Raw genomic sequence first — 26,586 nt, forward strand, 5'->3', positions numbered from 1 at the left:
CAAAAATTCTGACTATCGACCGATACAGATGTGATCCCAATACAGTGCTGTTTTTATTTACATTTTTTTACATAATACAGTTTCTATAGATCTGGTGATAAACTCAAATAATATATATTCTTTAGTAAAAATAACAGACCTAATAAACTAGGCTACATTATTTGAGCATTTATTATGACATGGATATGATTTTTTTTGTGGTCCAGCTTATGTTTCCTTCTTTACTAATACAATTTTTCTTTAAAATCTGTAATCGGCTACCAACATTGACTCTAATTGTTGGTAAAATAATCATTCTTTCAGTCTGATATTTTCCTGCAGGTTTGATGCAGATTAAACGAAAACATCTGAGGCCAGTTTTACTTAATAAACATTCCCTCACCTAAACACGGTGCGCTTATGCGCTTCATCAGCACCAAAACACAAACTGGTCTGTTAAATAAAATAATAATATAAATAAAATTACATTGAAATATTCAGTTTCAGAGTAGCCTACATTAGGCTAAATAATGTTCTGTTCACTTTTATTAATTTAATCCTCTAATAAACTTCAAAGAATAAATCAAAGAATAAACTCAGTTGGAAGGATGAGAGAACAGAAACTTGTGCGAATAATTTGACAGAGCGACGCACATCATGTCTGCGCAGCCTGTGCATGAATAATTTAAAATTTGTGATAATTGAATAATTTAAAAAACTGTGCGTTTTCTAATTAAAAATTTCAGGTAGGCCTACTTTGTGTGTGAAGAGCAGGTAATAATTCTCTCTATTCCAGTGTTACAAATGCAATCTGCTAATCTAACAGACACAGCACAACATGATTTAGAAACAGCAATGAACTCCTTGTTGCAGGTCAAAATTAACCCATTTAATGCAAAACTAAATGCATTTCTCCACTGAATGGAGAATGAATGACAGGCGCGGCGGATGGAAGCGCTAAATTGAACATGAATTTAAGCACTTGGATATTCTGTACTTCACATCAAACTATAGAATGGCTTTAGAACATTTAGGATATAGTAGCCTACATGACAACTTTTTAGTGTCTTAAAGAGTCTACCTTGTTAGCTGATAAATTATACAGAATATAGTGCATATAGATCGGATTTGGATTGGAACCAGCTGGCCGATACCCGATTCAGCAAAAATATGCGGTATCGAGTCGATATCTGATCCAAATACCAGGATCGGTGCATCCCTAATTTACACTGATTGCAAAGATTTAGTTAAGTGCCTAATTAAATGCTTAAAATGATAGTAATATTAAAACCAAAATAGTAAAATACTAACCATAAAGCAAAATATATTAGAACCTCATCAGATCTGAAGTACTTTCTCCTCATATCTCTTCCTCGAACTTTTCTTCAAAAGACGTTTTTTCTCTCAGTGAGTTGCTTGACATAATGTCAGCCTACCCAGAGATGGTGGATTCTGCCCCCCGTTCCATATGGATGAACAGATGCCGGGGACAGGAACGAGAGAAAGAAGGCTATCTCCCTCAGCGCCTTTAACCCCAATGTGCTTTTCGTGCCCCCACATATTTGTTCGTTTTTATTTTGTACATGTGTCGGAGGGGATGGCTCCTGAATATTCAAAGGGATCCAATTAGGGAGTAATTTAGTGCGCGTCTACGACACAGTGTTTTTGTCAGGTAGGTGTACGCGATTGAACCCACTCGCACACACTAATATAGGTTTGTTTACACAAAGATTTACATATGAAGATCAAGGCGCACAACTAATCACCATAATTGCCAGAGTAAATGTTAAAAGATGGGCAACAGCTAATTATTTGAGGTTGTTTTGAACCGCGACGTCCTTTTTTTAGCACTTTTAATAATATCATGAGAGAGGAAATTAGTGACAAGTGTATGAAATGGTGCAGTCTGAGCAAAATAACATCATTTATTTATTTTATTTTTTTTAGATAAGGTCAGAATGAAGGTTGTTTTACTGTCACCAGGTCATATTTCAAGGTGACTGCTAATTCAAAAGAAAAAAAAATGTGAAAAAGCCTTCTTAGTACTTTATTTATGATAGTGTGGAGACAAACATATTATTAACCTAGCTCAATATGTTTAGATTATTTAGTTATTGCGTTTTCTCAATGGTGATTAACATAATTAAGTATAGATAAAATAAAAACGTAAACAAAAACCATCTGAAATTATTAAAGAAGCAATAATGTATAAACACTTCAATATTTAGATAATAATTATATGCTATTACTGGAAGTAGTAATATTTATTTGACCTTATTGCTTCAACAATATCAATATAAAATAAGATTTTAAACTATTTACCATAGAACTCTGGACATCATGAAAATAATTAACAGAATTAGAATAAACAAGATCTTAATGGTCCCAAATTGTGCTTTATGTTCTTTGTTTGTACTAATCTTGAAAGTTTAGATGATCTACTAACAGATTTTGTATGACCTCTTATTGTTTGCGATTATTAAAGGAGTTCATTGATTCGAACAAATCAAGGCGGTTAAGGTGAACGGAAAAGAAAAGCATGAGTAAGGAACTTTATATGAGATTAAGAAAAAGGAGAACCTTCTTGTTGAGGCTGATGGCACATAGACTCTGATGGCGCATCAGCCCGCTAGAGAAAAAAGCTTGAGAGAGACAGATCGCCCCTCTGCCAGTTAGACATTTATTCCCAACAAGATGGCAGTGTTTGACAGGAGGCGCCAGGGGAGCCCTAAAGCATGGGGATCCAAACGCCTGGGTGGTATTTATAGCTGTGAGACACAGTCCAATCAGAGCCAACTCACACAGGAGTAACACGACAGAAAAAAAAAAAACCTCTTAGATGAACAACCTCACAGATTCACAAACAAGACGTATGTTAGCAAGCAGTCCTCAATCTACTGTACCAGTTTACATCAAAAGAGAGTTTTGGGTTAAACTTTTTATTAACTAGCCCTTTTCATGTACTTACAATGAAATAATCATTAGTTTTAATGTACTTATTGAGTACATAGATGTTTTTACATTGTACTTAAGACTGATTAAATAAATGCTTTTAATTTTTAATTACACTGTTAACTATTCCTTACATCTTAACCCACCCTTTAACCTACCCATACCCCAAACCTTTCCCCAACCCTACTCGTATCTCACCTCAAGAGCATCAGAAGTGCTTTGTAATACATTATGAACACAGTAAGCACATTGTATTTATTTTTTGATGCAAGTACACAGTAGTTAAGGCCACAATATAAAACTGCACTTTTTTTGATTTATGAGTTTTATGAGGCAAATTGCATTTTACATTACAATAGATTTGTTGTTTTGTTGTTGTGCTTTTATTTTTACCCTACATCCAGATAAAGTCATTCCAACAAATATTTTCACAATTCTGTGAATTAGTGAGGGTGAAGTGCTCATTTTTACTTCATGTTAATTTACCACACATACATGCACCATCACCGTGTTCAATAGAGCTCAAATGTCTAAAACACAACTTCATCAATTTGGCAACACACACAACATCAACACATGCAAATACAAAAAATTAAACACGCAAAGTATAACGCATACCACAACGGTTACATGATTCGGGGTAGGGCTGCTTGATTTTGGAAAAAATCATAATCACGATTATTTTGGTCATAATTGTAATCAAGATTATACAAAACGATTATCAATTGAAGTCAAAATTATTAGCGCTCCTGAGAATTTTTTTTTAAATAAATATTTTCCAAATTATGTTTAACAGAGCAAGAAATTTTAACAGTATTTCCTATAATATTTTTTCTTCTAGGCTTATTTGTTTTATTTTACCTAGAATAAAAGCAGGTTTAAATATTTTGAAACCCACTTTAAGGTCAATATTATTTGCCGCCTTAAGCAATATTTTTTTAAATGTCTGCAGAAGAAACTACTGTTATACAATGACTTGCCTAATTACTCTAATTAAGCCTTTGAATTGCACTTTAATCTGAATGCTTGTATTTTGAAAAATATCTAGTAAAATATTATATACTGTCATCATAGCAAAGATAAAAGAAATCAGTAATTAGAATTGAGATATCAAAACTATTATGTTCTTTCCATTAAACAGAAATTGGGCAGGAAAAAGGTTGCTAATATTTCAACTGCGTATATACAGTAATTTTCCACCCTGCAAAGGAAAGAGAAATATGAAACAAACTGTGCTTCAAGCATCTTCCCCCTAAGAAAAACACTTTAGCGGAAAAAAAATTCTTCAGTCAAGAGCAGTGAGGGATTTTCTCGTTTTGTTTGATTAATAATAGAAACAGACGGCAGCAGGGATATTTCGCGCTGTCACTTTAATGGTTACTCTTTCAAATGTCTTTTGATTCTCAACTCGTTTGTTTAATAAACAAATGAGGGTTAATATGAATAATCACTAAACACCGCGCTTTGACACCTGTTTGACCATTAAAGCGCTCACGTTAAGATGACTTTAGATGTCTGCGCTCCTCTGCTCGCCTCAGTGTGCGAATGAGACAGAATGCTGACCGGCCACGTGCTTCTGACTGTGTGTGCGTGCCACATACACACATAAGCACGCAGCATTTCGCGCTTTTAAGAGCAACAAATATATACAGCTGGAAAGGTGCAGTATATGATGCAATAATCGTTTATCTCGATTAATGCTTTTTTCATAATCGTTTGAAGCCAAAATCGAAATTGAAATCGGATTTTCAATTAATTGCACAGCCCTATTTCGAGGGACCACAAGAAGTGATGAACTTGCTGCTTCGGGTTAGAGTCAGCAGTATACACAAGCAACAAGAAAGCAAGACCAGGGAACCAAGACCAAGACGTTAAAATCAACAATAAACTTGGTAATACTTTATATGATGGTCCATTTGAGTATTATCTGTTGATACTGCTCCTTCAACAGACATTTAACTGACTATAAGAAACTTTGCAAGTACATGTCAACTTACACTAACCCTAACCGTAACCCTAACCCCAATCTAAGAGTCTACTTATAATCTAATGAGAATTAGTTGACATGTAGATGCAATGTCACAAATGGACCATCAAAATAAAGTGTGACCAAAGCTCATCTTTTAGATATGCGACCTAAGAAAACATCTGACTCTAAACAGGAAGCAGCAGGGTTTATCATTTTTTGGTGTCCCCCGACACATTTCCGCCATGGTTTGTGCTATTTGCAGTGCATTTAGTTGCCAACCCAGGCTCATTCCGATTACGCACCCCTATATATATACATTACTGGAGAATGCCAAATACGTTCCAGGAGCTACGTTTTTTTTACTGATTTTGTTTTTGCGAATCTGCAGCTGTGTACGCTTTTTGAGATCTTAAATATCTCTTGAAAGGGCCATCCGCGCCTGCTGTTCTCGTGTAAGTCCCCCAAAGGCCGCTGTCGACTGACTACCAGACAAACTGGTAACAGCAGAAAAGCCATCCACATGAAGGTAAGCGGTCAGCTGGTAAGCGTGACAAGGAATGGCGTCATACTGCTCCATAGCGTTTATTTTGAAGACGAAATGCAGCCATAAGTAGCTCTGGCTACATAATTTGCGATATCCAGAAACGTATACAGGGCAACATTTTCAGAATGAGTCTATATTTCTATTTGCATATGTTGTTAGAACTGTGTGCACATGCTGTCAAAATGATGATGATGAGGTTTTTATCAATTTCTAAGTGTTTTTTTTACATGCTTGTACTTCCTTAAATTGCAGCACTTTTGAGCTCTCTCAGGCACCATACATCATCTCAACACAACCCAGTCTCATTCTAAAAACATACCGCAATATACATTTCTGGAGAGTGCCAAATACATCCCAGGAGCTGTGATTTTTTTGCAGTTTTTGTTTTTGCGAATCCACCAAAAGTCACTGTGGACACTTTTTGAGATCTCAAATTTCTCGCACAAGTGTCATTAGCGCCTGTTCTCACAAAAATCCAACAAAGGCTCCTGTCGACTGACTGACCGATGGACTGACCCACCCTCCTCCTTCACTAAACCCAACCAATAGTGTTTTTAAAAGCACAGACTGACCTGCTCACCCACTTCCCTAAAGACAACCGACAGTTTTAAAAAGCCATGCAAAAAAAGAGAAGCCCTTGCCTGATTTTTACCAGGTTTTCAGATTTTACGAGGTTCTCACTTTGTTATTTACTTGTTTATTTTATTTTTTGCATTTGTTTTTGTCTTACAAAAACATTCTTTACCAAACTCAAACCCCATTGTTGTGGTAAACTCCTCTCTGCATCTTAAGTCCACCGACATACATAGCAAGCTACTGGACAAACTGGTAACAGCAGGAAAGCCGAAGGTAATTAGTCAGCTGGTAATGCATATACGTACTTCTGCCTATATAATTTATGATCTCCAGAAATGTATATAGGGCTACATTTTCAGAATGAGCCTATGTTATCTCTACACTATCAATGGAAGTAGTATTTACGCTCAATAGTTAGACGGAGAAAACAAAAAAATCACAAATAAAATAACAATAACAACAACAACAACAACAACAACAACAACAACAACAACAACAACAACAACAACAACAACAACAACTAATAAAGCAACTATAGCCAGATTTTCACACAAATCTATTTGAATGTACCTGCACCACATCACAATACATATAAATCCATTCATAATGCACAACTGAGTATAAATGTACCATTAAACGTATGTGGAAGATCCTCTGGTTTGTTAACTTGCTATACTGTAAATTCCACAAAGTACAGAAACTTCCTACAACTAAACCGCAAGTTATATACCGCCACAGTAAACTAAATACAGCGATACAGCACAGGAGACACTCCCTATCACCTCTTAATTTCGTTCTTCTACTTCAAATAATTCTCGGGGGTTACACTTCCAAAAACTTGAGTTCCAACGGGGCCCCTGATTCACTAGAGTGTGGAATAACAAGCTACATTAAAACCAGGCCCCCAAAAGGAAATGCACAAAGCACTTAATGAGCTCAACTGAAAGCAAAAGACTAATGTTCGTTAGTTAACCCCCACGATACATACGTATACGCACACACGCACAAAAAAAAAGATGAAAGCAGGACAATAAAAAGCCCTAGCAGTAATAGGTTGAAGGAGGAAGTGAATGAGGGGGTATTAGTGTATATTACATTTTAACAGCCATATGCAGACTGGACCGCAGAACACGTCTGGTCTGTTGTGAAAGATAGAGAATGGAGGGAATGTAAAATAAAAGAACTGTTGGACCTAAACAGTGTGACGAGACCTATAAAAGTGGCACTGCATTGATCTTTGCCCTGCTGGGTTACCATTTTTGGGAACTTGAAATGTATAGTGGTTTTCAACGTTTAGATTTGTTAGTAATTTAGCAAAGCCAACCAGGAATCAACAGTAAAGTCACCACTGGTGGTGGATGAGGAGATTCCCCCCCAAAAATGTGAAAAGCCAGAAAAGCGTTATGTAAATGGAAGGAATTATTATTATTATTATTTAGTTTTTTGGTCTCCGCTAGCTCGTATCATTTAATTTTTGTTAGGAAAAGATGTAGAACTGACTCTAGTAATCTTATTTGAATTCGTACGATCTCATTCGTACCATTTAGTACAATTTGCTTATCCCCCAATGGCGGCAAGGTTTAGGGGTGGGGTTTGGTGCCACACCTCCTATTTAAAATCATACATTCTTGTACGAATGAACTTCATAGCCACTAAACTGACAAAATGTACAATAGTTGCGTTTCCTCATGAGATCAGGCTGGACTGCGAGCATTTCAAAAGAATTTGTATGAATTAGCCACTAATCTGACAAAACTGAAAATAAGTTACGTTTCTGCGTGATATCAGGCTGGATTTACAAGTTATATTCATTATATAATAGATGTAACTTTTTAACTACTACTCTTTATTTGGATAAACATTATTAATTTTCCACAGCAATGTTTTAATATCATTCATTATAGAATAAGTCTACCTGGTTTGGGGGTGGGGCTTATTCGGGTTTGTTCTACAACATAGTAATATGATTCTGTTCTATATTGAACAAAAACCGCAATAAAAAAAACAATTGTTCACAAAAACAGTAAAGAGACTGAGTAAAACAGGAGACTAAGGAGGACAACCAATGTAAAATCAATGGTTACATGTTAACAGCTTTCTTCAAAATGTCTTCTTTTATGTTCAACAGAAAAAAAAAAACATCAAACAGGTTTGAAACAAGCGGAATTTAAAAAAATATGCAGGATCTTGCAAATACCCAAAGTTTAATCAGCTTTAAAGTTTCACTCTTTTTAAAACGACACAGACTAAGGACAAACAGAATTAATTTGGCTGCATTCTCAAGTCTACGGGAGACTAGGAAAGGGCAATTTAAACGAACAAATACACCTTCAAATAGACAGGAAAGTAAACAAACACGGAAAGAGGCCAGGCTGCGTTTTTCTGACACTCCAGCCCTGCGTCTAATGAATATGTGTACATGAAATGAGCCTTAATGAGTGTTTCCTTCTCCCCCAATTAGCGTGTGGAGAGTGGTAGGTGGAATATTAAATGAGAGGAATACTAGGTCAACACCACAGCCCTTTACCTGCGTAGAGGAGGAATGGACCAGCAAGATGCACACATCTCAAGGGACCAAAAACAGAACCTTAGACATCAGTGAGAAAGTTTCCCTCATGTAGTATGAAGTTCTTTCATTTTCCTTATTTAAAAATGTGAACTAATTTGTTGCTTCCTCGATTTTACAGGATGATCAAAAGATCATATAGAATATGATTTAAAAAGTTCATAACTTAACAATTAGTCTTTACCGTATTTGCACTGAGGCTAATCTATGTTGTACATAAAGTACAAACCCAACCTATATACTAGAACCCAATCAAAAAAATTTGTTTTCAGGGCCGTAAACTCATTTTTGTGCAGAAAAAAATCTTTAGTATGTTCTCTAGAAGAAAAATTTCTTCCTTTCATATCATCTTAGGTATTTAATATAAAATATCAGCAAATCTGTGTCCTAATCCAAAACTAGGGACATCCCAAAAAATAATATATAAGGATATATTTGATACACAAGGTTCATGTGCATTTTTACGATCAAAACTTTATGACTTTCAGTTAAAACTTCATCCTGAATGCTTCATGCAATGTATACAGTGTGGTAAATAGTACAAAGAAATGCACAATTAAATGTATTACAGCATATTGTAAAAACTAAATAAATAAATTACTATCTTTCTCATCTTCTATGTATTTAAAAGAATTAAAATGCAGTTTGGCAATGTTTTACTAACTGTTTTTGGCATGTTTGCAGTGAGACAACCTTGGATGTCCAGAACGGTACCATTTATCAGGGTCTCATAGATTTCTTCAAGACAAATTTAAGACTTTTTAAGACCCTTTAAGACTATTATGAATGAAATGTTAGACTTACAAAGGGTTAAACAATACTGATTTCCACTGTTAATGATTTCCTGTAGGATCTACAGTAACTTACTGGCCGCAGTTTGCCAGTAACTTACTGTAAATCATTTACAGAAAAAAACACTGTATTTACATTAACAGCACCCTTTATCATGCTGTATATGTATTTACAGTATTGTATATCTTTGCTATAAAATTACTGTAATTTTTATAATGAAAATTTGAAATCCAGTAACAATACCGCATAACTGTCCTACAGTAAAATACAGTTCATATAACAGTTAAATACTGTGTCATTTACCAGTGTACTTTTGTAAAAGGTTCTGTATTCATGGATTTTTTGAGAATTTGCTGTAAAAATGTCTAACAGCTGTTTTTGTATCTGTGAGCAAAATAAATAAATAAATAAAAATAATAAATTATTAATAATAGTAATAATAATAATAATAATAATAATGTATAAATTATATATATATATATATATATATATATATATATATATATATATATATATATATATATATAAATATGCGATGCAGTGGCGCAGTAAGTAGTGCTGTCGCCTCACAGCAAGAAAGTCACTGGTTCGAGCCTCGGCTGGGTATACTATATTAGGTTTTGACTTGGATTTTTTGATTATTGGGCGTCCGCACGAGTAAGTACTTTACTTGCACATAGGAAAATTAAGACCTGTTTAAAATGATTCAATAATATATTTTGGGGAATTTAAGGCTTTTTAAGGCTTTAAAATTTTAGTTTTGAAATTTAAAACATTTTAAGACTTTTTAAGACCCCGCGGACACCCTGTTTATAAATAATATTTATTATTAATAATAATATTATTATTATTATAAATAATAATAATAGATACATGACTATATATATATATATATATATATATATATATATATATATATATATATGAATCTGGCTAAAATGAGAAGCCTTTTTTTTTTTTTTGCATATAATCTATAAAAGAAAAACAAACTAAATATCAAAAAACAAAAAAAAATACCAAACGCTTGTCGTAATAATAACTTTACAATGGGATATAATCATGTAAATGATATGTGCTGTTTTGGTTTTACTTTCACTAGCGAGTGCGGCTTATGTCATGTTCTACTCTTTAATTTGGTTTAACATAATACATTTTTTTAACAGCAATGTTTTAATATCATTCATTATAGAATAAGTCTACCTGGATTGGTGGTGGGACTTATGGGTTTTTCTAAAATAAGCTGTATTCTCTATATATGGAACAAAAACTGCAATAATAAAAACAATTGTTCACAAAAACATTAAAGTGACTGAGTAAAACCGTTTTCAATTTATTGATGAGATTAAGAGAAAGTACACAGAAAGTGGCTCAAGAAAGGGTTAAAGAGTATGTTGAACAAAAAAAACTATATATTTTATTAAGAAACTGATAATAAGCCAATAAACTATTAGTTCACCAAAATGTACTCGCCCTATTACCATTGTGGTGAATTTTTAAAAAAGTCAATTTTCTTAAACAAGATCATAAATATCATAATATAGTAAAATACAAATTCTCTATATTTGTATAATGTAATAACTAATTATGCATTTTTATCATCCCTTTGTTTCTCTGTAATATTATTATCTGTATATTCAATTTTGGGCAATGTATTGTTTTTCTTTTATCAGTATGAGTATCTCTGTCCACCTTGGGGCAACTTTACCTCATATGTGATACTGACACCGCACTGGAGACCATGCGAGCCTGAGAGACAAAAACCTGTTCCAACTCTTCCCTCAGAACCAGAGCAGAACACAAGCACCTGTCCTCACCCTTCTCCTCTCTGCCTGCCTGTGTATGTGTGTGTGTGAGGGAGAGAGAAGGAGATAGAGCGCACATCATTTATCACTTGTGTTCTCGTCCAAAAATGTCGCTTTTGTGAGGTGACTTTCAACCGTGCTAACCTTGCCCCAAATTGCTAACTGTAACAGTTTACTTTTTCTTTCCTACATGTCATTGATTTTCCTCACGTAATATCCGCACCTCGTTGTTAACACAAAGAGAAACACGTTGTGCCGTGAGCAGACCCTCAAACCCTCCAGTCGGAGAGCTCTCGAGGGCCGCTGGGGCCACGCAAAGGGTCTTGGTTTAATTAAACCATCACAAATGCGCTTAGAACAGCAATCAACCTAATGATCAAAAAGGGTCTTCAAAGCCCATGGATGGTCCCCTTTGCACATATCTGAAGGAGGAGCTTGTGAATAAACAAAGCGAAAAGGAAGATTAAAAATACAAGGCTCTGGAAAAGCAAAGCACTTTCCCTGACTTGGAACGAGCTTCGGGTTCTGTTACAGTTTGTTGTGACTTATTTTACCAGCACGCTTATCTCAAAGGGCGAAACAATGGCGCACATTTCTATCAGAAATCATTACAGGCCATTTCAAATCATTTCCGCGCAGCTAATTTCATAATAGCGGAGGGAAACATTGATTGTAACCAGATGCTACATATCTACTCTGTGGAAAACTGGACAGAGCAATTACGCAGCACAACTCTCGGCCTACCCCGTGCTCCCTCTCGCACATAGAAATGTACACTAAGTGCTTCTATAGCCAAAGTGCTTCACATCAGCTTAGGCCAAATACATTAGCACATTATCATGCAACACGTATAGACTTTGGACTAGATTTTAAAATGTACAATGAAGTGATTTCTGAGAAACAAAAAATAAATAAAAACATGCTGGTTTCCGCAGAGCGTTGTCAGGTACTGTACATTTTACATGTATGTCAAAGATATTTACATCATATATACATAAAGTTAAAGTCAGAATTATTAGCCCCCCTTTGAATTTTGTTTTCTTTTTTAAATATTTCACAAATGTTTAACAGAGCAAAGGAATTTTCACAGTATGTCTGATAATATTTTTTCTTCAGGAGAAGGTTTTATTTGTTTTATTTTGGCTAGATTAAAATCAGTTTTTAATTATAATAAAAAAACATTTAAGGTCAAAATTGTTTGCCTCTTTAAGCTATTTTATTTTTTTATAACCATCGTTATACAAAAACTTGCCTAATTACTCTAACCTGCCTAGTTAACCTAATTACCCTATAGCCTTTAAATGTCACTTTAAGCTGTATAGAAGTGTCTTGAAAAATATCTAGTCAAATATTATTTACTGTCATCATGTAAATATAAAATAAATCAGTATGAAATTAGTTATTAAAACTATTACGATTAGAAATGTGTTAAAAAAGTCTTCTCCATTAAACAGAAATTGGGGGAAAAGAATAAACAGGGGGTCTAATAATTCAGGTGGGGTAATAATTCTGACTTTAACTGTATGTTTTATTCATGATGTAAATAAATCACTCTGTTGGTCAAAACTAACCTATTGGGCCAATAAGCAAAGAATTCTTTAACCTATCAAAATCAATTTTCAACATCCAATCAATTCTTAGTAGAAAAAAAATCAGGTTCATCCCACAATTCTCATTTCACTCAGACATTCTGTTGCTTTTAAATCCTTGTGTGAAGCTTATTTAAAAGTTGGAAAGTCTGAGAGCTAGAAAGTTTATAATTGTGAGATTAACTGCATTTAAATCACATTGGTGTGAGCAAGAGGTGTGGCGTTTGTTGCTTGATTTTTCCGACATGACTAAAATGCTCCATTAGTAACATTAAATGAGACTTCCATGATAGTACATTAGCTACAATAGCATTATAATGTACTTTGCCATTATCCTACCCAATATCTGTGTCCACTCCATTCCAAAAAATGTGCAACAAATAAAGGTGTACTCACATGCTTTTAAATTGTCCTTCTAAATAAACAAAACAACAGCCTTCAAATTCAGAAAAATTGCTCCTGAGTAATGTTTTTGGATGAATAGTGTATACTGTATAGGCTAAATTCTAATTATATTTAACAAAACAAACCAACAGAAATGTATTAAGTTGATATATACACTTACTGACTAAAGTCTTAATAATAACCTGACTTCTAGTTAATTATTTGTTATCAGAAGTGGCTAATATGAAAGGCAAAGTTCTCTAGATTATACTTATTTTACCAAAATATAATATGATCATGCCTTTATTTGTGAGTATTTAATTAGGACAGTAAAGTCTGACTTTGCTTAGACTAAAGTCTTGTCACTTAATAGAAATAATGTACAGTATAGAATATAAAGTCATAGTGCAGTGGAAAAAGAATTAATATTTTGTATGACTCCTAAGAGCTCGGACGACTGCATCCATACATCTCTGCAATGACTCAAATAGCGTATTAATAAAGTCACTTGGAATGGCTAAGAAAGCATTCTTGCAGGACTCCCAGAGTTCTTTGGATTCATCTTCAATGCTTCCTCCTTCGTCTTACCCCAGACATGCTCAATAATGCTCATGTCTGATGACTGGGCTGGCCAGTCCTGGAGCACAATGACCTTCATAACTTTCAGGAACTTTGATGTGGAGGCTGAAGTAAGAGAAGGAAAGCTATCCTGCTGAAGAATTTGCTCTCTCCTGTGGTTTGTAATGTAATGGTTATAGCACAAATGTCTTAATACCTCAGGCTGTAAATGTTGCCATCCACTCTGCAGATCTCTTGCACACCCCCTTACTAAATGTAACCCCAAACCAGGATTTTTCCTTCACCAAACTTGACTGATTTCTATCAGAATCTTGGGTCCATGCGGGATTCAATAGGTCTTTTGCAGTTTTTATTATGATTGGGATGCAGCTCAACAGAAGATTTATTAGAAAAATCGACCTTTTGCCACTTTTCCAAATGATCAATTAGATGTCAAGTTATTAGTTGTTGCTTTTGTCAGGTAGTGTATAAAACACAGGCAGGAATTAATATCAACCTCAACATAAATAGATAAGACTCAGTGTTAATAGGTACTGCTATTCTTTCACTTAAGAAAAATCATGAGCTGAGTGATATGACATGAGGCATAAATGTGTATTAAACATTCAATTTATTAGTTTACACGTGACTGTTTCCTCATTATAAACATACACCTATTTCATAATATACACATTAAATCACAGGTGTCAAACTCAATACCAAAAGGGCCGCAGCTCTGCACAGTTTAGTTCCAACCCTAATTAAACACACCTGATCAAACTAATTGAGTCCTTTAGGCTTGTTTGAAACCTACAGGTAAGTGTGTTGGAGCAGGGTTGGAACTAAACTGTGCAGGGCTTCGGCCCTCCAGGAATTGAGTTTGACACCCCTGCATTAAACTAATAAAAGATACAAATAAACACACCTTACATCTGTTTGGAGTGAGGTGGAATAAATATTTAATCTGTATATCCTGCATTTTGTGTTTTGATGAGCTGTAAACAGATAAGAAAAGCAAGGCTTTCACAGAACTCCTCCTTTTTAGCCTCCACATATTACGCATAGGGAACACATAGAGTTCCACATATTATGTTTATAACAAGCTTATATAAACTTAAAAATTAGCAAAAAAAATAAACCATTGTTGTAATCTCACTGGAAATTTTTGTGGCCAATCAAACACAGCCGGGGCATACATAAAAGTTATCTTTTTCGATCGGCCTGTTATTTACCAGGATTTTACCCTCACAAGATTTACTTGAGAACAAAGAAAATGTTGTTTCAGCTTCAATGTCCAATACATGATCTATTATTATTTAGTTATGCCTAGGTATATTCTGATTTTCAGTCTTTGGCAACTTTAATAAACTGTCTTATGATATTGACATGGCAAAGTGTTCCATTTACTGTTTAACAAGAAGAAATCGTTTATGTGCATGTCGTGTAGATTTGTTATGCTTTTTCTCAAAGGCCCACGAGAATCAGTGGCCTGATTGTAAGATTAATGTTAGGATGTGCTAAATGGCTCACATATGAACCAAAACCTCACAGCAAAATATCAGAATTTCCTTTTGCTCTTTAATGGAAAGAGAGACCCTGCCTGCAGAAAGAGCAGCTCCGGTTGGCATTCAACCAGCCCTAAGTGAAAGAGAGGAAGAGAGGTAAAGAAAACGGGTGATTTATGGAGAGTTAGAGAGGGGGTTCACTTGCTAAAGTCCCATTGAAACACAGTGCTCCTGGCCCCGGGCTTCACCATTCATCACCACGTACCACCACGTCACTTTGTTTATCATCACTAACACACACACATATAAACTCACAGAGGCCAAACAGTGTTTAAAATTCAATGGCCCTTTCTTAACAATTCCGGCAAATAACATGTTATCTTTTTAACTTTAGATTTGTTGAATTGGGGATGCAGCATTTACTGTAACTGAAGGTACAGTCACAGTGTTCAGGGAACTTTCACATGAAAACTCCAGTTTTTACAACCGCAATCCATAAGAACATGAATTTAGCATGATGGAGGAAGATTTTATCATGTTAATTTTTTTCAGGTTCAAGTTGGTCAAGCAAATATGCTGCATGGACCTACAGAAAGCTGCTCAGTTTAACCATGTTTGCCCATTAAATTAATTAAGATGCTGCTAACTTTAACATATTTTAACAATTAAATACTACCAAAAATGAAAAGATTTTATATTAAACTTTAGGCACCACATAAAAACAATACAGCAAGACCCTGGATGGCTTCATGCCATATTTAAACATAAAACAATAATAGCTTAATAAATATAGAATAAATATTAGGATGTTTAAACTAGTGCAATTTCCAACCCTGGCTCATACTGAAAATGTACCCCTATATACATTTCAGGAGAGCGCCAAATACATCCCAGGAGCTATGTTTTTTGCAGTTTTTGTTTTCACAAATCAACCAAGGCCGCTGTGTATGCTTTTTTGGATATCATATTTCCAGTGATGGATAGTAGCGTCCCTGCAAGTAGTGACGCTACTAGCTTAACTACATTTCTCAGTAGTGTGGCTGTAGCGTCGCTACTTTCTAAATCAAATAGCTTTTCAGTACCCAAGCTATTTTATTAGTCAAGTAGCACAGTAGAGTCCACAAAGCTACAGTTACCAATTGCGGATCAATAAGTGATTGCACCGACATTCTCAGGGCTGTGAGGCCGGTGTCTAGCCGAAAAAAGTACATCCATTAGATGGCAAGCATGATAATTTCTTCTTCCTGTTTTACGATGGTTGACAACAAACTTTTTGGTGCGTTACTGCCACCTCTGGTCGGTGACCTCGCCAACCAAATTAGGCTTTCACGAGATACTTGCTTGATGGAAAGATAACTGAGGGAGAGGAGTATTTCTGAAGCAGGATTTTTCGTGACCATACCTCGAGAAGTACATGTTAAGTTGCAATAACTTAATTTCTGATGCTGTGCTCAAAAAATACTTTAGTAATTTATAGTAATACAATAAATTACTGCATTATGTCGTATAATTTGTTAATGAAGAGTTGTAAATATATATACAATGTGCATAATGCTTGTCAAAATGTTTCTCTTTACTATAAAGGACTGTAGTGTTTTAAATGTGTAACAACTGCTTTTATTGGATTATTTATTTTAGCTGTTATATACTTAAATGTGTTTCTGTTTATTACAGCATATTATTTACAGTAAATAACTGTCTCATATGTTTCATTAACAGTTTTATTGAACTCTAAAATATGATTGAATTGGATTTAAGTTCCTTCGATTTAAAAATAAAAATTGTAAAAGTAGCTTAGATGTAGCTAAGCTACTTTTGCCATATAGCTTTAAGCGTAGCTTGCTACATTTCCCAGGGGTTAGCTTTTAGTGTAGTTAAGCTACATTTTAAGTAAAGTAAGTTTACATTTTAAGTAAGTAGCTAATAGCTTAGCCCACTACATTTTTCAAGTAGTTGCCCAACACTGCAAATTTCTCTCTCGTAAATCCACAAGAGGCCGCTGTCAACTGACTGAATGACGAACCGATCGACTGACCCACCCCACTAAAAAACCCTCACTTAATTTTTTTAGAACGTTTTCAGATTTTACAACATTCTCACCCAGTTAATTACTTGTTCATTACATTTTTTGGCTTTTGTTTTTTGTTTCTGGAATCGGTTTTTGTCAGGCTCGTACCCTGTCGTATTTTCTGTGAATATTATTAGCCCCTTTAAGCATTTTTTTCCCCGATATTCCACATAACAAACCACTGTTATACAATAACTTGCCTAATTACCCTAACCTGCATAGTTCACCTAATTAGCCTAAAAAGCCTAAAAAGTCTTTAAATGTCACTTGAAGCTGTATAGAAATGTCTTGAAAAATATCTAATAAATTATTATTTACTGTCATCATGGCAAAGATTAAAAAAAAATCAGTCATTGGAAATAAGTTATTAAACTATTATCGGCAATGGTGGGGGCACTAAGGCACTCGGCCTGTGACCTCGTGACATCGCACGCCTCCCACCAGTGCCGATATACAGCCATATCGCACTGCTACTCGTGTGATATTGCTCATATATATATACACACACAATATCTGTATACTGGTTTAGAATTAATTTAAACACTTTTTACAAAATACTACTGCTGCCCAGATGGAATTTCTAACCATTTTTAAAAAGCCATTGAAGAAACTCTGCTGGGAAGTAAATATAGACACTGACCTTGTGGAACCCTAATTGAATATCACTGGATTAGACTGATGCTTTCACCTGTCAGGCGATGAATTAAGCCAATAAGTAAAACCATAGCAACTGCAGAGCAATGTTGTGACTTTCAACCAGAACAACCTAACATTATGGTGGTGAGATGCAAACATCAGACAGACGCTCCATTGGTGTCCCTCAGGGCTCGATTTTATGCCCTCTAATTGTTTTTACAGTTACTTGCACCTTCAAGCCATCTTCTGAGATCGTTCTGCCTAGATTATCATCTTTATGCTGATGATACATGGATTTATATACATGTAAGACGTTGTGAGCATCTTTAAACTGCATTATTATTTTGTCAGATTTTTCTTACAGAGATCTAAACAGAGATGAATAATAATCTATTTTGGTAAATCTGAAGTTATGCTCAATGTTTCTTATCATCAAGTTTCTAAGACCTGTCACTGGCTCTTGATGTCTCTGTTTTGTAAACCCAGAGTCAAGAGAGGATAGCGTTCAGTGCTTTGAGAAGCTTCTTTTAAAGTTGTTTAATAAAATAAATTTCAAAACTATATATTTTTATAATTTTTAAATCGGTAACACTTTAGTTTAGGTCACAATTCATGCTATTAACTACTGGCTAATTACCTGCCTATTATTAGGATGCTATCTATTCGTTAGTAGTTATAAAGAATGAACTTCTCAAACATCCTTAATCTCAAAACCTAAACCTCGCTTCTACCTAACTAACTATTAATAATCAGCTAATTATTATTTTATTAAGCTAGTAGTGTTAGTTAATAGTTACTGTACTGTGATCTGTGACCTAAACTAAAGTGTTGCCATTAAATCTACTGTCCATTTCAGGTGACATATGTAGTTGTAAAACATGAAAGTACAATACAATACAATACAAAGTTAAAAAGGATCAAGTGGAAATTAATCACAAAAGATAAAAAAAATATACAACCCCTAACATGAACTGTGGAGAATTCATAACATCCTGTAACACAATTGGACAGCACATAAACTCGAGCAGACATATTTGATACTAACATGGCCAATCTTTACTAAGTCAATCCTCTCAGGTGTTCTGAGAGGCTCACTGCTGGGTTGCATGTGTGTGTATGTAGGTTAAACCGATGCGCAGATTGGAAAGACATGGGTAAGGCAGCGCAAAAGTCTACTGACACATGTTTTAAGATACAAAGACCGTGTGATGGTGAATTCGGACTCTCCTATAAGAATCAGGAGAGACTGAGAACATGAAAGAGAGGCAAGAATTAGAAGTGATTGTGTGCGAGTATGTGGTCAGTGACCTAATTTCTTTGTGTCCTGCTATTCTTTCCTCAACCCTCCAGTAAACGTGGCATGATGCACTTTTAAAAACAAGAGTGGATTGCGATATTCATGCATTTGTGTGTGTGTTTGGGGTGGATTCTTTTTCAGATGCATTAATAAAATATGGTCGGAGGCCAGGTGCACGCTGAATCTCTTTTAGAGAGCCTCTGGGCATCTTTGCATCGTCTCCTCCCAGAAGCCCTGTGTGTGATGTGCGTTAGGGGCCGCCACCTGCTGTACCAACACACTCACGCACAAGCTACGCTCCAGAAACAGTGCCCACACACGCCACAACATCTGAGATTCTTTCACACACACATAGACCTGCATATCTTTGTGTCCTGGACAAAGAAAAGCATTTTCTTATAATGATGAATTACACACTTAGCCGCTCTAACAGCTCTCTTACACTCATCTACTCACACAGGCTGTAAATATGAACTTCATACATGTTCAGCTAAGCTCCTAATTAAGTCATTAATTAAAAGAGAAGTGTTGTGACGCTGATATACTGCCAGTCTAAACCAACGGGGTGTAAATTTAACTAACAAGCTTCGGTCCGCCATTAAAAAATGTTGTCAATACACTCGGCAGCAATAAACCAACATCATCTAGGAGTCTGCTGCAATTGTTCCAGTGATGATGTATAAAATTTGATATACATCTCAAAGTAATTTGTGTTTCAGATGTATTGGTTACTACAATAAACAATGGGTCTCATATATTCATAATTATGTAAATTAGTTGAATTTATATACACAGGACATGTTAATAATTACAGTAGGCATCGGTATAAGCTTCTGACGGGATGATAACCTTGGATAAAATATTATGTTATTGGTATTGTGATTACTGCTCTAAAAGAAGTTATTTTAAAATGTTTGGATAAAAAAAACAACAACATTTCTCCATTGCAGTGTTAATTTTGTTAACGAAATTACCTCTACCACAAAACAAAAACTGCTCATTCAGGACATTGTTCAGCGATGTGATTATTTATTAATTTAAGGATGTAATGGTATTGTAGTGTTATAATCTTATCAGGTAGTCGCATTCTAACGAAACTGCCTTGAAGTGAAGCACATTTTACATATTTTCGATTTATAATTCCTCTATGTGAGTTAACACAGCCATAAGCCTGAGTGCACATTTTACAAGATAACACATCATCATTTGCTAGTCATAAGTCATCACTCTTACTTATTTACTCAGTGCTATACAGCTGAGCACCACGTATTGTAACACAGTCAGTAAAGCTTGCTATAGACCGACATTGCAAAGTGGAGCTAAACTTTTTGAGCCCTTTTAAAGATTTAATTGCATGAAACTGTTAAACAAGACTAGTTTAACACGTTAAAATAAAGGGTTTGCTAAATAATTGCAAAGTTCTGCATTTTCAGTAGTCTACGGTTCTTGCTGACGCATAATTTTACATATTATTTATGATATAAACAAACAATGCATGTCTAATTTTTGGTCTTCAATAGAGAAGCTATAATCCATATTTTAATGAGACCTTTTTATTTAATCTTGAGGTAGAATATTTTGTAGAAATAAATGTATACAAATCCAAATATATTTTTTAAAATCTTAAGAAATGTTGTCGACTAAAACTAGACTAAAACTAAATCTAAATTTGCTCTCAAAATTAACAACGCCCCATTGAACATGATATATTTTATTTTAGGAAAAATTTCAAATAATTTGTAACAGTAAACATGTCAGGCTAAATAATTCAAATAAATTATTGATATCTGCTGTCTTCATTAGTTTCACTTTACCATTTTGAGGGATGTAAACAATAACAATATTCCTAACCTATTTCCTCTTTTCATTTTTTATTTCTATATGGCAGCAGTTTTAACATTAAGATATGATTGATTTACCTCTTGTTACAGTTATGAAATAGTTTAATAACAAGCAGGAAATGTTCATCGCCACATTAAAATGGTCTATAACACAGATTTCTTTACAACACATAAAAAAAAACCTTATATATACCTTAGGAATGATATACCAGAAAATTGTAGCGATTTGAAAACCTTGACTTTTCCAAACCATGTTTAACCTTAAAACCGGTTTTGTCCCATATCTAGTCATAATATCATTCTAATAGCTATGAGGTATATATTAATATACAGTATGTGTTAAATATTATCAATTTTTATCAAAAACTGACTACAATAGAAATTTAATCACAGAAAAAATAGAAATGCTCTCATACTTGTATACTATATTTATAACAAATCTGTTCATACAATTCATCATCCTGAGCTCTTTTGTCTAATTGCATCTGCCTTTGGCTGCATTTACACTGCATGGTTCAAGTGACTGAATTCTGATTGTTTTTCCCCATGTACATGTAAGCAGGAAAAAATCACACAGATTCTGATTTACTCCAATCAGACACAGTCCTTGTTCATATGTGGAAATTGTTTTCGGATTTGTGCCCTCATTCCTGCAGTGTAAACAGGTAGTTCGGATTTTTGCCTGTCAATGCGATGAGAGTTGCGCATCATTAAAAACCATAGTGAATGACTTCAAGTCTGACGCTTTAATTTCGGATCAGACTTCAGCAGAGTTGCTAACCTTAAATCTCATACACAAGGACTAAAAAAGCTTTCATATTGTCATATAGCACAGGTATTCGAGCATGTTAACGAGAGAGAAAGAGAGTGCAACATCCGCCATGTAACCAATAGAAACTAATATAAAACTGTGGCATATGTCACGTGCATAAATCATGGCATGGACATTATATTAAGATGCCTACTGACTTAAAAATGCCTGGATTAAAAGAATTTGGCAAAATTAGAACTTTTCTGTCATGAACTAAAGTAAAACAAATAAAAAGAATAAAAGAATAAAAAATAGAATGGAAAAAAGGGCACTCTTTTACTATCAGCAGTTAGTCAGCGTTAGCTCGTTTTTTTTGTGGTCATTGCACCTTTGCCTTGTGCTGTGTAAATGCAGTCAATTGGATATGAGTCATTTTTCAAAGATGATGTAAGCAGGTCAGCAAAAAATCGGATACGGTCACAAAATTGGAATTGGCCATCAAGATCTGCAGTGTAAATTCAGCCTTTGTCTGTCTAATTGCATCTGTGTCTAATGTTTGTCATCTTTTCTCATATCTACTTTCGTGTTGTTGCTTGTCATTTATGTACACTGGAAGCCTCTGTAGCCAAAACAAATTCCTTGTGTATGTAAAGCACACTTGGCCATAAACCGATTCTGATTCAAATTCTGACGAATTTGTATTTGATTGTGAAAACTTTCCACACTTTCATGAATAAATAAATTAATGCGACCTGAAACATTCTGTCTGGATAATTTGCTTAGGTACAGGATGGGTTGCACTAACCTTTCTCCTTAAGCATTTTCTTCATATTGATGCCGGTGTCTCGTTCTGGCAGATCTCCATCAGTCGGGTTCAAAACTGCAGATATGAGAATTAAAAAATTACCAAAGGTTACATTGAAGTTGTTCACAAAAGTAATAAACTTCTGACAAACCCTTCAACCATATAACTACGAAATTACTACTATGGCTTATTCTAGAACTGTGGGTAGATTTCAGGCATTTTCTATTCCTCTTCCTTAAACTGAAATGATAAACAAAAAATTTCTAAGTTACAGTAAACTGAATCCATTATAGGTGTAAAATAAAAATGTGATGTAGAACAATTGATTCTGTTACTAATTGTCATTTAAATTCTAGTTAAGATTTTCTTTTTTAATCAATATATTTATTATTTCCACATTAAAATTTTAGTATCAGTGCTTCCCACACAGACTTTACTTGATCGGGCGCCCAGGTATTTTTACGGCTGCTGAAGAATATTTGGTGGAGACACATGAATAATACTATTACTATCATCCTTATACACTTTTTTGTATCTGTCCAAGAAAGCCAAACATTTGCGATTGAATAACCAGTGGAAAATCACTTGCTCTGCATGTTTCCTAATGCTTGTTCTGAGTGCGGGAGAACTGTCAACACTCACACATCCCGTGCTCTGCAGAGAGACGTGCCTTTTCCGCCAATATGCATCCGACTGTAGTTTCTAAATCTCCTAAAATGTCTGGTATTTGGGTTTGACTTTCGCTTTCCAAATTTGTTTTTGCATTACCCTTTCACAGCTGTGCACAGCCACAAGACATACATTAAATGATAATTTTTTTTATTAAATGACTCAATAATAAACTTTACAATATACTCGATGAGAAAAAAACACTAGTTGCTAAATATCTGTACACTACTAGAATCGGCTAATCAACTTATCTGCCTTATTTAAATAATCTACACTTTTTCTTCCAGAGGAAATGACCAACTAACCGTGTAACAAGCTTTTTTTCTGTCAGAGCATTAAATATTGCCATGGCTTTTTATAAATAATGTAACACAAAATAATAATAATGACACAATTTTTTTTAAATAACTAAAATAACAAATAATACAGAAATAGAAGTTTCGTGCAAATGATTATTTATCTTAGACAAGAAAACACACAAAAATGTAAAAAATTAGACTTAATTGTTTTATTATACAGTCAAATATAGGTATAGCAATTTTTTTTATTTATTTTTTTAATCCCTGAACGGACCTGCATCACCATACATTTCTGCTATACACAATTGCATTCTATCAGGTAAATTTACATTTACATTTAGTCATTTAGCAGATGCTTTTATCTAAAGCGACTTACAAATGAGGACAAGGAAGCAATTTACACAACTATAAGAGCAACAATGAATATTCAATTTAATTTAATTTATGTTTATTTCTATAGCGGTTTTATAATGTAGATTGTATCAAAGCAGCTTAACATAGAAGTTCTAGTAGATTGAAACTGTGTGAGTCCAGTTTTCAGAGTTGAATTTAGTTCAGTTCAATGTGGTTTAATTTTCACTCTTAAAGCCCAAACATTGAAGAGCAAATCCATTGAGGTCAGCTGATCAGTTGCTCAAGTTTATTAAACAGGTATCTTTTTTGCCTTCTTTTAAATAACATTTATATTTTGCGTATTTATTTAATTTTTTAATAGTTCCTTAATAGTTTTAAATAGTTTGAGATTGTGTTGTCTGTACAGCACTTTAGTTCACTTTAGGTGTTTTAAAGTACTTCTTAAACAAAAGTTTTTACTTTATTATTGGCAAGACAAAATGTCCCTTAATACACATACAAATATAATTTTAGATATAACTTGATATCATTCATGCTATTATTTAAAACAGTTTCATAAAAGATTGTATATTTGAAAAATAAAGCTGTTTATCTTGGAGATTAGAATCACTTATATAGGTTGGCTACTCAATTCCCAGCAGGCACAAAACAACATATGATGTTAATATTATGTTAGATTTAGGTCGTTTTGACAGATGACCAAAATTTAATGTCTAGATAGCATCTAAGGATGTTAAAATGTTAAATTACGTTGATATTTGGTTGATTTTAGATTGTTTTAGAAAGTGACCAAATCCAGCATCGAGCCAACATCTTAAACCATATGACCAACGTCATATTGACGTTGAATACTGACATTTATTTGTCAGGCATGGCAACTAAAATCCAAAATCTGATAGACGTCATAATGGTAGTGTCCACACAACGTCAAGCTGTAACATCATTAGACATTGATATTTGGTTGGTTTTAGGTTGGATGTTGGACATTGATGACGTTGGGTTCTGACGCCAACCCAATTTTCATTTCCAAACAAATTGCGACGTCCCCATGATGTTAGGGTGCAACATGAATCTGACGTCATGTTGATGCCTGCATGTTTACCATGATAATTACCTTCATAATAAACAAAAAAGTGTACTAAATGTGTCCACTTACCCAGTCGTTCAGGACTCTGTGTGTGCGGGTTCGGAGAACTAGACACACTACTGCTGGGATGGGAAGAGGGCTGTGATCCGGGACGAGGAGCTTCCTCCAGAGAAGGAGTAGGGGATGGACTGTCCTGTACACACTCCTGACAAAAACACAGAGATTCAGGTTAAATATTCTTTACAAGTGACTCAAACAAGCCAGGCCTGCTACAAAAATAGATCTTATTATATGATTCACTGTTTTTACTAACTATAACTAAAACCAAACAAAAAAAACATATTAAGTACTTGTAATAAAATACATTTCAACTTGTCTGCTTAAATACTCCGTGAAGTGTTTAAAAATGTGCTTTTTCTATTCGATTTTTTGATGTAGTTTCAACTGAAAAATGAACAGAGGGTGTGAAATACAGTAGCTCCTCCCCTCTTAAACAAAACATAGCTCTGCCAATAAGAGTGGTTGAGCTAAAGCACATTAAATGGTGTTGTTCTGAGTAATTGCTAGGCGGTTGTTAAGGCATTGCTAGGTGGTTGCTAAGCTGTTGCTAGGGAGTTGCTAGGATGTTCTGAGTGGTTGCTAGGTGGTTGCTAAGGTGTTCTAAGTTGTTGCTATTGTGGTGCCATAAATATAGCATAAATTAGCATGTTAATAGCATTGTTCTAGTATGAATTAGCATATTGCTAGCATGTTTCTAGTATAAAATAGCATGTTCTTAACATGAATTTAGTATAAATTAGCATGTTGCCAGTTTGTTTATGGGATATATAAGCATTTTGATAGTATGATTAGTATGTTTGTTAGTATGTTTCTAGTATGAGTCCTTTCTAGTATGGAGTTTAGTAAAGTTTGGAGTTTTTTTTATAATAGAGGTCTATGGAACAGTTGCTAGAGTGCCGTAAGTGGTTGTTTGAATGCGGCTAGTAAGTTGAAAGGTCATCAGTGATTGCTGGTCTGAATTAAAGTCCCACCTTAAGTCTGTAGTCTGCTGGAATGTTATGAGGTCACAAAGGTTAGTCCAATGTTAAGTCCAATATTAAGTCAATGGGACTTTTCCAAATTTTCCGGGACAGTTTTCGGATCAGTTGAAAATGATAGAGCAACTTAATTCCGTATAGTTTGTAGGGATGTTAAAATTAATGGTTTCGTCAGTGCACCGCGATGCAGATGGGGACCATTAGATATTGATTCTGTAATAGATCATAACTGGTTATGACGTACTGATGTCATTTATCACCTATGCACAATGTCGCAGTAGAATACTATGGTGAAGGAAGCAAAGGGGAGTAAATAAAACGCTCATAATACTTAAAAGGAAGATAATTATGCACAATTCAACTGCTTGTGAGTTTGCTGGAAAGTCTTTTATTAACACTGAAAAAGGCACAGCATACGAGCCGATATTTCACTACTAGAGAGAGATGCTGTAAAAATCCATCTCTGACTCTTTCTCTCACACACACTTCGGACATTTGACCCACTGTGCTGGCCTGTTTGTAAGGT

The 26,586-nt window shown here is 34.6% G+C and overlaps 1 protein-coding gene across 4 annotated transcripts in view; it reads right to left on the minus strand.

Annotated features, from left to right (window-relative positions):
* dacha (dachshund a) overlaps positions 1 to 26,586 on the minus strand; it is a 302,853-nt gene that overhangs the window by 40,519 nt on the left and 235,748 nt on the right. For 2 of the 4 annotated variants that reach the window (XM_087299132.1, NM_152955.3), the window contains 2 exon segments: positions 25,093 to 25,228; positions 22,615 to 22,689 (listed from right to left, as the gene is read on the minus strand). In XM_087299132.1, coding sequence (XP_087155258.1) covers positions 22,615 to 22,689; positions 25,093 to 25,228 — 211 coding nt within the window. 4 annotated transcript variants of the gene reach the window in all.

The sequence above is a fragment of the Danio rerio genome, chromosome 21, assembly GCF_052040795.2.
Source record: "Danio rerio strain M-AB ecotype USA chromosome 21, GRCz13ab, whole genome shotgun sequence".
Lineage (NCBI taxonomy): Eukaryota > Metazoa > Chordata > Actinopteri > Cypriniformes > Danionidae > Danio > Danio rerio.